The sequence below is a fragment of the Macaca thibetana genome, chromosome 4 (assembly GCF_024542745.1).
Source record: "Macaca thibetana thibetana isolate TM-01 chromosome 4, ASM2454274v1, whole genome shotgun sequence".
Classification (NCBI taxonomy): Eukaryota; Metazoa; Chordata; class Mammalia; order Primates; family Cercopithecidae; genus Macaca; species Macaca thibetana.
In genome coordinates this window covers 38,999,438-39,014,733 of record NC_065581.1, presented here as the reverse complement: position 1 = coordinate 39,014,733, position 15,296 = coordinate 38,999,438, and the positions used below count along the sequence as shown (strand labels likewise).

At 53.1% G+C, this 15,296-nt stretch overlaps 2 protein-coding genes across 5 annotated transcripts in view; one reads left to right on the top strand and one right to left on the bottom strand.

The window, feature by feature from the left end:
• The window catches only part of CCDC167 (coiled-coil domain containing 167), a 699,343-nt gene that overhangs the window by 11,304 nt on the left and 672,743 nt on the right, over positions 1-15,296 (top strand). The window lies entirely within an intron of this gene.
• ZFAND3 (zinc finger AN1-type containing 3) overlaps positions 8,805-15,296 on the bottom strand; it is a 335,360-nt gene continuing 328,868 nt past the window's right edge. For all 3 annotated transcript variants that reach the window (XM_050787813.1, XM_050787815.1, XM_050787814.1), the window contains one exon: positions 8,805-11,194. In XM_050787813.1, coding sequence (XP_050643770.1) covers positions 11,040-11,194 — 155 coding nt within the window. In that variant the 3' untranslated portion in view covers positions 8,805-11,039. The remainder of the gene's footprint in view (positions 11,195-15,296) is intronic.

Here is a 15,296-nt window from a genome sequence, read left to right as displayed (position 1 = left end):
GGTGAGACGTCTACTGTATTTGTGCCGTTCCCGGTGATGCCCTGACGACCGCCTGTCACCACGGCCCTCCTGGGGCAGCAGATCACTAAGAGACAAGGACACAAGAAGTAGGGGGCTGCTGCTCCTGGCAAACCCGAGCTTCTCCTCACAGCTGCTGGAGGCCAGAGGTGTGCCCCAGGGCCCCGCCTGGAGGGAGGTGCCCAGGAGCCTATGAAAAGCACCAAACACCCACAGAAGACAATGACACCACGTGGGGCCAAGCCCGATGTCCTCCATCACACACCATCGCCCAGCTTCCATGGGCTCTGCAAATTTAAGGGGAAAAAATGGGAAGCCATTTCTGAGAAAATCCACCCAGGACTCGCTCCATCTGCACACCGGGGCGCTCCAGTTGGAGAACGAGTGTCGCAAGGTTCCAGATTCAGGCTTTCATGCCTTTGTGTGGCAGGGCAGCTGCGAGGCTGCATTCGGGTGTGGCTTTGATCCGGCTGCACCCTGGAACTGCCTGCAGAGCTTTGTAAGAACCCACCCCTGACCGGCCACCCCTGAGACTGACTTGGTCTTGGTCTGGGGTGGATCCGGACACAGAAATCTTTAAAAACTCCGCAGGTGATTCTGAAGGCAGTCATGGCCGAGAGCCACCAGGCAAGGGTCTGAGATTGTGGAACCTTCCACATTCCCTAGCTGGGGAACGAGAGGCCGGGGGCCCCGTTAGAGCTCTGCCAGCCTGGGAGAGGCTGAGCTGGCCCAGAACCGCATCCTGACTCCAAGCCCGGGGCTCCCTTCCCTGCTGCCAGAGCTGACCAAGTGGAGAGGGAGCCGCGGAGCCTGGAAAAGGCAGGTCTTCCTTTGAGGGCCTCATGGAAGGTGCCAGAACCCTCCCTCCTCCTGGCGTCGATTGCCCTACCTGCACTTTCTGCCTTGAGTCCACCAGGACTGCTGATGTCACACACTTCTTTGTCCCTGCTCATGGCAGGCCCCCCAGGAGGGCCTTCTCCCCGATCCGGTCCCCACACAGCTCTCTAGTCCCATCCTCACCTGGCACAGCCACCCGGGAGGCCCAGCAACACCCTCTGGAACCTGGCTGACTGCGCCCACTCTCCACCCATGACCGTCGTGGGGCCGAGAGCTCCCTGCAAGTCCTCTTGACATCACAGAACCACCCTACAGGACTTGGTGGCCTAAAACAACATTTGTTTTGCTGAGGAACCTGTAGTTTGGCCAGGGCTTGGCAGGGGCGGCTCCTATCTGCTCTGCTTGGCACCACCAGGTCAGCCCAAAGGCTGGGGTGGGTTATCTGGAGCCCTGCTCACTGGCCACGGGTACGGCTGGTGCACGGCTGGGCACCTGGGCACCACTGCCTCCGTCTGGTTTCGCCACATGGTCTCTTCAGCATGGAGGCTTCAAAGGAGCAATATTTTTTTTCTTTAATTGAGGTGAAATTCACAGAACGTAAAATTCACCATTTAAAATGAACAATTCGGTGGCATTTGGCACATCATGGTGTTGCGCAACCACCACTTCCAGAACATTCTCATCACCACGTTCCTCACCCCAGAAGGGAACCCCACACCCATTGGGCAGTTGCTCTTAACCTCTCCTCCACCAGCTCCTGGTGCCAGCCCACCTGCTGTCTGTCCCTGCGGCGCTGGCCACCCTGCTGCTGAACGCATGTTCGCCTTGGCGGCTGGCTCCTTTCCCTTTGCACAACGCTTCCGAGGTTCCTGGGCTGCCACTCAGGTCAGCACTTTCCTTCGTTCACGGCTGAACTGCAGGACTGCGCCAGGCTTTGTGGATCCCTCCACCCCGTGACGGACACTTGCGTCGTTTCTACTTTGGACTGTCGTGAACGGGGCTGCCTGCAACCTGGGGGCATGTGTGCGTCCCGCTCTCAGCTCTCTCAAGTGTGTGCCGAGCAGTGGCATTGCTGGGTCCCATGGTAACTCCCTGTTGGATTTTTTGACAAGCTGGCAGAGGGTCTACCGCGGCGGCCGCCAGCGACACACAAGCGTCCCAGCCTCTCCATGTCCTCGCTGTCACTTACTTTCCGCTCTTTGGTTATCACCAACCTACTCATGTGAATGGCCAGACTTCTTGCGCGTCAGCCCGTGTTCCCAAGGCTCATGTCGCCTGAGAGCGCCAGGTGGGCCTTCTCAAGCCACTTTCAGATGTGGCCTCATGGCCAGGAAGGTCACCTCCACCACACGCGCTCCTGCCCATGTCCAAGGGGAGAAGCTCCGCTTTTCCACAAGAGGAGCGCCAGAGAATTGAGGGGAAAAACGTTTAACAATCACGACATCTCCACGTTTCTCATTCGCTCTCTCAGACCAGTGCCACTCAACGTGTCATCTCGGGACAAGATAAGGAGCTTATACCAGAAAAGACATCAGCACCTGCCCCTGCGCCAGGACAGTCTTGTCAGCTGACCCAACTGCGCTGCCTCTAAGTCAGGGTCCTGGGACACAGCGGAAGGCCTGTGCCCCGCGGGGGTGGCGCTCTGAGCCTCCCCCAGGTTACACAGGGCCGGAAGGTTACACAGTTTGGGAGCCCCCCTTTAAGAAAAAGAGTAAAAATTCTGACTCCCAAATTAGGTACAAAATGGGAAAAGAATTCACAACAAATTACACGTTTTAAAGTCGACAAATCCCTAGATGTCTGCAGTTCACCCTCACTGGTGGTGACACATCTGTCACACTTTGTTCCTACATTGCCTGGCTGTGTCCTCTTTCATCACCCCTTCCCGTGATAATGATCTTGTAGTATCATGTAGGAATAGAAAGGTCCCTCAATCTTTCCTCGAGTGTGGTTGATCTCTGTTTTGAATTATTGCTACTTTAGAAAAGTCTCTTTCATCTTCACAACTCTTATTGGCACAGTCATGGAAATGTTTAGAACTGTAGTCAAGTGTGGGGGAACTGTTCTCAAGTTTCTTTCATGTCTGAGCTGTAAGATTCTAGAACACGCCCAGTGTTCCTAAACTCATCTTTAATGCTCTGACAGGAGTGTGGTGCGCTTCTGACTGTGCAGCATCGTCGAGCGTGTTCCTGACAAGAGCGAACGTCTGTATCGAGCAGGTACTGATGAGAATCAAGTCTTCCTGGTTTACGTTCACACACCTGCTGGCGGGAAGAATTTTCCACAGACTTCCGGCTCCAACATATCAAGCCTCATCTCTCCTCCACAATCTGTACTCCCTGTTCCAGGTCCCGAAGGACACGTTCCTAGCACAATACAACCGTGGCCTTGCTCCTTCTGGTTACGACACCAGGTGTCAGGCAGTGGACAAGAAGCATGTTCTTGAAGCCAGCCCTACCCCAGGATGACTGGCAATGACCTACTAAATGCAGAAGTGACTGTGAACCGCACAAGTGTATCCCACTAACCTCAAACGAATCGTGTCCCTAACTCTGCTTACCCTTAGCCAGATCCCAAAAGTACCATATGGCCTCGACATCACCCAACAGAAGAGGAAGTATGAAGGAAGGGAAGTTAGAATGGAAGGAGGGAACAGTTTTAACCAACTGCAGTTCAAGTATCTCACTTCTGCAAATGTTATAAAATCTTGGGAGCATGCAAACACATTGCCGAGGCCCAATTGCGAGTGAGGGGCCTCAAGCTAAGGCTTTGTCTCCCGGTAAATCCACGCCAGTGCCCCACCAAATTGTTGCTACCCCCTCACCCAACCTCACTCACTCCTTGCGACCCTGCTCCGTATGTCCCTGAGAACACAGAGCAGAAGGATCCCACTCCCGCTTGCTGGGCCTGTGCCCACACCTGCCACCCTGCGCTCTACGCCCCATCATGGCATCGATCCCAAATTTCCCCCTCGCTACGGGATCATTCCAACAGCATCAAAACATGCAGCGACTTCTCCTTATTAAAAAATAAACTCCCTCGCCCCCACATCCACTCTCCTGCCCGTTTGCTTCCATTGTAGCAAAACTGCTTAAAGAAGAGGTCCAGCTGGGCGGCCTTCCCAGTCTCCCTCCCCAGGAATCGGTCCCCAGCGCCGGGACGGTTGGGGCCTGACCGGCAGCTCACGGAAGTGGCCACTCCCTGCTCCTCGAAGTGCTCCTTTCCCGCCTGGCTTCTGGGACTTCCGTCTTTCTGTCTCTTCCTGCTTTGCTGGCAGCTCCTTCTCGGTCTCCTCTGCAGGTTCTTCCAGCTCCCTGGATGGCGTCCCCAGGCACAGCCTCCATCCGTCTCTTCTACATTTACACTCCCTTCTTTGGTGTCCTTGGCCCAGCTTGTGGCTTTAAATACTAGCTGTATGCAGGTCACTCGAAACTCTGTATCTCATTTGTACACCGACATCCACAGCAGCCTCATTCACAGTAACCACCATACGGAAGCAGTCCCAGTGCCCACTGACAGAGGGCTGGGCAAGCACGTGTGTTCCATCATACGGGGCAGCAGCGTCCGCCTGAAGACGGACACGGACACATCTACCACGTGGATGAGCCCGGAGGACATCGTGTTGGGTGAAATCAGCCAGACACAGACAGACGAGTACTATGTGATTCCCCTTCCAGTTCTGGAGGTGGACACGGGCGATGGTTGCACGACACTATGAGACTGAATAATACTAAACTGTATACTTAAAGATGGTTCAGATGGCAAACTGCATGTTCTGTATGTTTTACTACCATAAAAATTATTGGGGAAAAAATGCCCATCTCCAGCCAGGACCTCTCCACTGAGCCCTGGAACTGTGTATCCAGGCACCACCCCCACTGAGCCCTGGAACTGTGTATCCAGGCACCACCCCCAACCCCCGGCCCCGACACACACACACACACACACACACACACACCTCTTCTAGCTGGGTGTCTTGTCTACACCTCAGCAGTCTGCTCTCATCCCACCCCCTTCACACGCCTGCCCGTCATTCATTAACGGCATATCTGTCTTTCCAGTGGCTCACACTCCAAACTAGAAATTGCCTACAGTTCCTCTCTTCTCTCACCCACACCCAGCCTGTCAGTGACTCCTGCTATCTCCACCCTCAAAAATCAGTCCAGGATGCGGCTCTTCTCGCCACCTCCCTGCACTGAACCTTCCTGCTGGTCTCTCGGACCAGCCAGCCGGTCCTCTGGTCTGTGTCCTCCCTCGCTCCCTGCAGGCTGTTCCTGGCACAGTGGCAGCCTGACTGAACCCCCAGGCGGCAGGCAGGGCCCTCCACGCCCATCACAGAGAAAGGCCCTCAGACCCTATGCTTCTCTCCCTGCTCCCTTCCTGCTGCGTACCGTGTATGCCTGTCACCCCCCTAATATTCTTTGCACTGCCCTTATTTTATGCTCTCTGGCTGTAGGCTGTAGTTTGGGTCACCACCATATCCCCAGTGCCTGGGACGCAGCCTGGCATATAGCAGGTGTTGAATGAAGGTCACCCTAGCCAGTGGGCTGTGGGCTGGAAGATGCCCCTAATGGGCCTCCCACAGTGCAGACCCAGAGCTTTACCTCGGGGTCTATGTCTTGGTCCCCACCCCACCCTCAAACTTGGGGACCTTGTCACACAGAGCGGATCCCTCTCCTCCTACTTTGGGACTCCCTCCTCTTCAGCTCCTCCTGGTGCTTGGTGGGCGTGGGCCTGAGGACTCCAGAGACACTCCCTGTCAGCGAGTTCTCCCATCGAACCCTGTGACGTGTCCCCCAGGCCCCTTCAGCTACACTCCTCACTGCAAGGATTGGTGGGGCTGCCTGGAAGAGGCGGCCAGGAGGGGAGCCCTAGGTGTGGGGTCCTTCCAGGTCAAAAACTCAAAAGGCCTTTTATTAGGTCCCGGGTCTGGGGGGCTCTCATTTGTCAACAATTCGATCACCTAACCCTGTGTGATGCCCCAGAGGGTGTGCAGTGGGAGGGCCAGGCCTGGGCCCAGCACGTACTCGGTGTCGCCCACCCTCCTGCTCCAGGCACTTTTTCCATCCCAGACTCTCCAGTGACAGGCAGGAAACACTCTTCTGTTTCTGTGTGAATTTGGACGCAGCACTTAAGCCAAGGGCAAGGTGACGTTCCATGCATCTGCCCAGCCAGACATCTGGGTTGCTGGACGTCATGCCACAGAAGCCTGGAGACAGGAGCTTCCGGGCTGACCTGATGAAGGGAGTGAATCTGACCGCTCCAGGTGCCTCCAAGTGGAATCACATGGGATCGAGGGAGAGTTGTTCGGGTGTTTGGCACACAGTAGGTGCTCAATGAACCAGGGTAACTTTTCCCAAGGTGTGCTGATTAAGAAAAGGTTTCTTGGTAACAAATAAGCTTGGTGTTGCCAGAGCCACCTTTCCCAGGGTTTTTAAATTAAAAAAAGAACAAATATACATGTATATATATATATGTTTAGATGTGGGCTCTCAGGCTGTTGCCCACGCTGGAGTGCAGTGGCGCAATCCTAGCTCACTGCAGCCTCCAACTCCCGGGCTCAAGCGATCCTCCTACCTCCACCTCCCGAGTAGCTGGGACTATCAGGCGTGTACCACCACCCCCTCCCCGCAGTGATTTAAAAAAATTTTTTTGCATCACATGCCACATGCAGGGTTTGAAAAGGAAAAAAATATGTATTTTTTCGTACAGATGAGGTCTCACCACGTGGCCTGGTCTTGAACTCCTGGACTCGAGAGATCCTCCCACGTTGGCCTCCCAAAGTGCTGGGATTATAAGCTCGAGCCACCGCCCTCAGCCTTTGGGAGTCTTAAACATGTGCTGTGCTGTGATGTGCCAGCTGCCTGCATCTTCCACAGCAGCTCTGATCAAAACCAACACTCTATGTTGCATCTCAGAGACCTGAACTCCCTGAAACCCACTTTCCGAGAACAGTGAGGCGGGTTTCTGAGGACTTTGCCCCTCAATTCCCAGGAAGGGCTTCCATCATTCCCTTATTAAGCGTTTCAATTTTTCAATCAATGTTACACGTATAACTGTAGTCATAAATATAAGGCCTACTGTATTCCTATCTCCTATCCCAAAGAAAACCAATGTGAACTTTAAGCTTTTTCTTCCTCTTTTACCTCCATATTTCTAAACAACACACTACTGTCGAGTTTTCAGCTTTGGACATCCTTTGTTGACTTCCTGCTAAGAACAAGAACTTGGCTCTTACCCTCTGCCACCAATACACAGGCACATTCTTTCCCTCTCCCAGTCCCCTACTGAGAGCCAGCGTACATATTTACCAGAGCAATATTCACTAGTATTTGTGTTCACATTATTTGTATGTAAATATTATTCACAGCTGAGTCATGCAGGGTCTGCGGCTCCTCTTCCTGCGTATTTCTGGTAGGCATTAATACACTGTTATTATTTGTTTAATTATCTGTATCTCTGATTCTTAGACCTTCTCCAAGCCCTCTGACAGGACCCAGTGCTCACAAGACATGGGGCCACCTTGCAGGCCCAGAGCTGTGCTGAGTCTCCCCCGAGTCCGCCCCGGGTCCCAAGGCTCCATGTCTTTCTCCAGTCGCTCCTCCCTCCCCTCCCTGGAGCCTTCCCACACGTAGTTGTGAGAATGGCTGCAGAGGAAGCCAGTTTTTGAGACTCCTGCAGGCCTCTCTTGGGTGTTTGTGGGACCCTCTCTCCTGGAGACCCTCTTCTTGGGGCTAGAGGGGCTGCTCACAGCTCCCTGAATGTGCTGCTGATGGCTCCCTTGAAGACCACGGCCCCCTCCCACCCATGGTTTCCTGTTTCTCCCATCACCCAGCAGGAAGGTTTCTCTTGTCTTCCCACCATCCCCTCTTCTTGCTGTGGATTTTTGTTGGCATAAAATCCTCTGTGAAGCAATCAGGAGGGAGCTGACGCAGACCCAGTTCCTGCGGACCAGTGGGCAGAGCACAGCCCACTGCTCCCTGCAGGCCTGCCTCACACCCGGGCCACCAAGGCCCTCTCTTGCCCTTTGCCCACATGCTTGTTCACCACCACCAGGCACTTTCATGACAACTATGTGGTCAATATCTCTGTCCTAAAAGTAGTGGGGACAGTTCCCACCCCTGGGCCTCGGCCCTGCCCTGCCAAATTTTTTTTTTTTTTTCTTTTTTCAGAGGGAGTCTCGCTCTGTCGCCCCAGGCTGGAGTGCAGTGGTGTGATCTCCGCTCACTGCAAGCTCTGCCACCTGGGTTCACGCCATTGTCTGGCCTCAGCCTCCCGAGTAGCTGGGACTGCAGGCGCCTGTCACCACACCGGCTAACTTTTTGTATTTTTAGTAGAGATGGGGTTTCACCATGGTCTTGATCTCCTGACCTCGTGATCCGCCCACCTCTGTCTCCCAAAGTGCTGGGATTACAGGCGTGACCCACTGCGCCCATCCTACCAAATGCTTTTTAAACATTTAAAAATGTAGTAAGTTCATCCTATACACTAAAGAGTGCCACAGCACACACCTCCCTCCAAGCCAGCCTTTGGGAGCCTTCGTCATCCATCCTGGAGGCCGTTCCTAGGGTGGGGTTCAGGTCTAGGGCATGCTGCCTTCCCTCAAGACTCAGCACCCGCTCCACTCACGCCTGGGGCCCTCAGGGCTGGGGCTCATTTTCTCATCTCCCCCAGTGTGTAACCTCCTGGCTGCTGGCACAGGCTTGGCCCTGCAGACCCACCTTTACCCCAAGGCCAGCCCCGCAGCTGCCCAGGGCAGAGGCCCCCAACAAAAAGCAAGGAAGTGGCTGTTTAGCCTGGACACTAACCGGACGAGTGCCCCCAAGTACTGCAGACGGACTCTGCACACAAGGCCCCCATCTCTTTCCAGCCCTGGCCAGGGAGATGGGTCAGTTTTCCCAGCAACCCAGGGGGCACTTAGGAGAATGGGTGAAACAAGGAAGCGAAACTTTCATACGATTGGTTTAATTTTTTTTTTCAGCAGGAGAAAAAAGAATAAAGTTACAAGATTCTTTTAATATTTTCACAATGTTAAAACTAAAACTGAGCTCTAGGCTATGTGTGTAAGTAAATCTAGAACACAAAAGGGTTAAATAAGATTTTCTCTTTTAAAGATACAAGAATTTAAGCTTTCCTTACATTTAACAAACTTCACAGAACAGATACTGCAGGGGAACAAGCCCCACCCCCCACCCCCCCAGCTCTAAGTCAGGAAGCGAACATGGGCTTCGCTCCCCTGGGCCGGCTCCCCAGGGCTCCTTCCCACGGCTGCCTCCACGCAGCAGGCAGTGGGCAGGGCCTGGGGACGGCCGGGAAGGGAGCGCACAGCCTCTTCGGGACCAGAGCTTGGCGGAGGCCTAGGCGGGGCTGCCTCACTGAGGATGGCCCATATGGTGGCCAAGGGCTGTGGCTTGACAGCAGTGGTAAACGCTGGGCAGACCTGGCCCCTCTGCCCTGGGCTGCCCTAGAGCAAGACACCGGTCTGGGTCCTGAAGCAAGAATTAAGGCTGGGGATTTTGCAGCGGGTTCCACTCTGGTGGGTGGAGGGTGGGAAGAGCATGACTTCCTATTTCAGTACGTCGGATCAAAAAAATATTTGCAGTTGCAGGTGTTCAGCTGTTAATTTGCAGACAGAGTTGAACCATTTGTTGTTTTATAAAAGGAAAGTTGCTGGGTTAAACTATTCCAGTAGCCTATGTGTGGGCAGATCCACGCTGCCTCTGCAGGGGCCTCCTGCCCTCACCCACCTGGATCAGATGCGGACCTAGAACCACTGGGACCGCTCACCCTGCCTGGGCTTTCAAGAGAATCCTGATCCTGTCCACCCAGCCCCAGCCCCAGCCCCAGCCCCACCTGACTGGTAGTGATTTCCCAACATGGGGCAATGAGGCCCACTCCCACCCTTCCCCACCTGGCCTGAGCAGCTGCAGCTGCTGAACTCCTCTGTGAACATGAGGGGGCACAGGTGGAGAAATGCACCCTCAAGGCCCTCACCCACCAGAGCAAATACCACTCTCGGAGCTGGGCCACAGCCACAAACCGCTGTTCTAGACAGATCCAAACCCACTGTCCCTGGGACGTATGCTGCCTTCCCTCACTAAACTTGCTATGTGGTAGATGTGGACTGGGTGTCCTTGGACTATGGGGCTGCATAGAAACGAGAATGGAGGCCACGGCATCATCCTCTTGGCCCCTGGAGGCACGGGCGGCTCCAGCTGGAAGGGGCAGAGCCCGTGGGCGGCAGCTTCCCTAGCTGCTCCCAGCACTTCTACTGATTCTTGTTGGCTATGAAATGTCTTTTTAAAAAACTCCCAATATAGAAATCTGGCTGCAGAGGCCAGTGTGCAGACCCGGCCACCGCACTGTGCTGCCATTCGCCGCATCTGGTCCGTGCCAGATCCCTGCACTGGCGAATGGCAGACCAGAGCCGGCGGGGACAGGGCACTCTGGCTGCTTCTCGTGGCCTTGGATCCTGTGTAGAAAAGGCGGGTCTCGTTCGTGGACTAGTCTTGAGTGGAACTAATTTTCAAAGTGAGGTTACTGTTTCTCTTCTTGTGTGATGAGTTTTTTCATAGCAAGTCAGGTAAAAAAATTTCCATAAGAATCTGTCCCCCACCCCCCATTTCCAGCTCTGTGGGAGAGTGAGGCCACCACCCAGCCCAGCCATGTGGCCAATCTCAGCAGCCTCCTGTGGCCAAGGCACACATGGCCATCAGGTATCCTGGCTACTGGGACTAAGGATAAGTGAAGAGGTGAAAGGCCGAACATTAAACAGAGTTTCTGGCAAAGCCATGTGCGTCGTGGGAACTTTAACACCAGCTTCTACTCCTCTATTAACTCAGAGTCTCCGTCTGGAACACTTTCCACTTAAGGCTTTTTATAAGTTTGACTCCAGCAGTGACAGGTATGTGTTGTTTTAAATCCACTAGCCATGCTCAAAAAAAAATATTCTTCATGTTTTAATTTTATACAATGGCTAGCAGGCACCTTAGTAACCAGCCAGAAATCAATTTCAACCACCATCAATCCCTAAACTACAGTACCAGGATGGCTGGCTAAAGAAAGGAAACGGACTGGCTGCAGTCTGACGCGTGCCCAGTACAAGGTGTCTGGCTGACTTTGTCCTAAATAAGGCTAACATTAGTGAACTAAGAACAGCGTCATGTGGTGGCCATGCCTGGCCTTCAGGAGCACCCCTCCCCGATGCGCTGGCAGGAGCGCCCCACTTTCCGGTCCAGCTTCACCATTTTCATGATGGCTTCCTCCCGGCCGCGGCCCATGTGGTCAAATGTGCAGTCGTGCTGCTCGGGAAGGCGATGTAACATACAGAACACATAACCTGCAGCAGTGGGAGAAGCAGAGGAAACAGAGTATTAGGGTGGCCTCCAAGTGCACAGAGCCTCACTATTGCCTTTGTCCAGAGGATGGAAGGGCATCCCAGTGGGTGGACAACAGTCACTGCAGGGGTTCCTGATGCAGCAGAGAGCTCACTCCAACACCCACACCCTGTAGCAAGAGGGTCAGCACTTCGCATTCCACAGCTGCTCAAGCCCGTCTGATGCCCTCCGAACTCACAAGCTGTGGCTGCTCAGAGGCTGCCCCTGCCTGGACCCTTGAAGGGTAGAACCCTAAGTTGATGGCTGCAGTGAGACACAGCCCTCTCCTTGGAAATGAGTGGGCTCTGCGCCCCCGCCAGCACCACGCAGGCGGAAGAGCACAGGCTGTCAGCTCAGCACTTTGCTTGGCTCAGGAAAACTGTGATTTCCACCACAGGATGCCCACCATTTCCAGGAGGCAGGAGAAATGATTATGTCTTAAATGACATTCCACCTCCTGTACAGCCGGGGCTAGAGAGGATGGTGGGAGTGATCAAACCACAATCCACAAATGAGTGGGGGCTCTCAAAGGAAAGTGGATTATTTCTAGTGCTAGAAAAGGTATTAGATAGAAACAGAGGAAAGGACAGCAATGCTGGGCTCGAATTGCCATCTCCAAGGAACCTGAGACTTCTTCTTCTTCTTTTTTTTTTTTTTTTTTTTTTTTTGAGATGGAGTCTTGCTCTGTCACCCAGGCTGGAGTGCAGTGATCTTGGCTCACTGCAACCTCTGCCTCCCGGGTTTCACGCCATTCTCCTGCCTCAGTCTCCTGAGCAGCTGGGACTACAGGCGCCGGCCACCACGCCCAGCTAATTTTTTGTATTTTTAGTAGAGACGGGGTTTCACCGTGTTGGCCAGGATAGTCTTGATCTCCTGACCTCGTGATCTGCCTGCCTCGGCCTCCCAAAGTGCTGGGATTACATGCATGAGCCACCACGCCCGGCCAGAACCTGATACTTCTAACTTCACCAGGTAGGTGGGCAAGGTTGAGATCCCCACACTCAGGGCCTCCCAACTGTCCTTCCCTCCCAGAAGTGCAGGATGCTGCAAGGCTCTTTTTGAAGCAGAGAAATCCGAAGGAGACATTGGTCTGGTAAATAAGAGAAAAAGACCAGTGATGAAAGATCAAGAGGCCTACCAAGCAGGGATCTGGTACAGGTAACATCACTCTGGGCCGGGAACAAGGAGGGGAGGGCTGCAGGCAGCCAGGAGCCAGGCTCAGAGAACACAGGGTGCACAGCTGCACCAGGGTGTCACCCATTCCCTCCCGCTTCCCAGGCAATTTCTAGAGCGGCTGATATGCATGTGGAGCACAGACGTCTGAGGTCCCAGGGTCTGCCGGCTGTCTCTTTCAGGAACACTGGGGAGAACAAGATCAGGGCTAGGAAGACACCTGCCAGTGCTGGCTGGCTCCTCACCACCTTCTTATCCCATCAGCATTAACTCACCACACCTCTAGGCCCCGTGAGCCTAGATCAGGTTCACAGGAGCAAGCTTCTGGGTGAGTCCAGATCCATTCCTAAACCTGCTCCCCCTGTCCGCAGCAGGCATCCCACAGCAGCCTGCCCAGGCAAACACTCTCCTCACTTGTTTTCCAAGCCAACGGCAGCTCTTTTCAGACTTCTTTCTTTTAAGCCCTCATCCAGGCCATAAAGAACAGCCCTTGCAAACTGACTCATCCCTCCTCACATCAACTTCTTTTCAGAGATGGAGAGGCTGTGCTTTTAGAAGAGCAGCAAGCGCCCAAGCAAGGAAGAAGTGGCCAGGATGAACAACAGTTTCAACAGCCTTAAGATTTAAGATTAATATTCAATAGCCTTAACTTCTAACATTAACTTCACCTATATTCCTCAGCCTGAAGGAAGGAGAGTGTGTGGTGTCCTCAATGGCTGGGGACCAGCCAGCCTCAAGGATGTAGCCGGTGCTCACACCCTACTAGGAAGCCTGGAGCCCAGGCTGTGTGCAGGGGACATGTACACAGCCTGGGGGGCTGGGAGTGACCCAGCTGAGCTTGGGCCATCCATTGTGTGAGAAAACACATTATTAACTGCTTCCCAGGGAGAGCAGGGCAATATGTTTGACTCTAAATTGGGATTGGGTTTAAGGAAAAGAACAGAGATGAAATTTTTGTCTCCTGAGAAGCCAAGCTCCCACTTGGTCCAAAAGCAAAGTTAAGATTAATGAGCTCATGTGTTATATTTACTGATAAGTTCATTACTCGAAGATATTGGATACCAGTTGTCTTTCTCCTAAAGGATTTTGCAGCAGAGGCGTGGATGGCCTCAATATGCATCCTCCATCTAACAAGCAAAATCATCTTTTCGTAGCAAAGCCTACCTGGTGAGGGAGAACCTGCTGCCAGTCAGGGCTTAGGGTAGGGGCACCAGCAGGATGGCATCAGGATGTGTCTGCAGACATTTCTGTCACCAAGTCCTGACATATTTCTGTTCTTTCAGCATCTATAATAAGGGGTGGGTGGACCCCTGCTGCCCGTTCCCTTCCCTTTCTTCAAGATACTGGGATGATTCAGAAGGTCCCAGGGGCTCTCCTCTCCTTCTGATGAATGGTGCTGGCTGAATAAAAGCAGCAGGAAATGGATTACCACTGGAATTAACTTGGCTCCTGGCTCAGCTTAACACCTCATTAGTCAAAGACGGACTGGGGTGGAAGGCAAAGGCTGCATCTGGCCCCCCTTCTCCATGTTTGCTTAGCTTGCCTTCCGCCAGCTAGTGAGCAGCCAACGTGGTGGATGTGAGAGCCCCAGGCCTCTGGAAGAAGGAACGGGGAGTGACACCCATAGTAGCTACCCTGATATTCCCTCTACCGCCCAGGGAGTAGCTACCTGATATTCCCTTTACCCTCTATCACAGTAGCTACCCTGATATTCCCTCTACCAGCCCAAAACACCTTATTTCTCTGCCCAGGTTCTGTGTACCTGTTAGACACATCTTGACACTTGGCTTAGATTTATTTTTTTTTTTTTTTTTTTTTTGAGACAGGGTCTTGCTCTGTCACCAGGCTGGAGTGCTGTGGTGCAATCCTAGCTCACTGCAGCCTCAACCTTCTGGGCTCAAGAGGTCCTCCTGCCTCAGCCTCCCCAGCAGCTGTGACTACAAGCACACATCACCACACTTAGCTATTTTCTTCTATTTTATTTTTGTAGAGACAAGGTCTCACTGTGTTGCCTAGGCTGGTCTCACACTCGTGGCTTCAAGCATTCCTCCCGGCTCGACTTCTCCAAGTGCTGGGACTGCTGGGATGAGAAGGCACCCTCTAATCCCAGCACTTTGAGAGGCCAAGGCAGGAGGAATGTTTTCAAAAATCCACACCCAGCCAGCTTGTATTTTTGAAAGAAGGTAAAAACTATTAAACAGCAGATAGATTTTGAGAGCAGCGCTGGTAGTAATGAGAATATACGGTATTGTAATTCACTGGAGAAAAGTTTGGGGGAAACTCTGGAGGGCTAACTTCCCAAGTAGCTGCACTGAAGTTATTAGGTGGCATAAATTAAGCTCAATTCCTTCTCCTGTCAGATCATTCACTAGGAGGAAGTTATGTCTGGAACTTGTCCCAAATGCTGAGCAGATATTATCTACTGACAGCAGCCAATGGTGAAATGCATTTTGGTGTCAGAAGGGGGTTGTCCTGGATACAGGGGATGGCGGGCAGAGGTGCGTGTTGTCCTGGATACAGGGGATGGCGGGCAGAGGTGCGTGTTGTCCTGGATACAGGGGATGGCGGGCAGAGGTGCGTGGGAGTGACTGGTGGATGGGATGAATCTTTATCCTCTTTTCTTGGTACTCACAGATGTTTCCAGAAACTGCTGCAAGCGTCATGAACTTTGGGTTGCTCTCTGACTGAATTCTGGGATCCAAGCTGGGTATGGAGAGAGATGAGTCCAGGCTGCTACAGAAGATTGTTTTCCATAATTTCGATGATGAGCAGTTTTAGAGCACAGAGGATTTATAGTCGTGTTAGCTAGGCCAGCCTTAACACTTCCTCTACATCATTTGTTAGAAACCAATAAGGGCCTTTCCAGAGAGGGCCAAGGACAGGGGCCTCCAG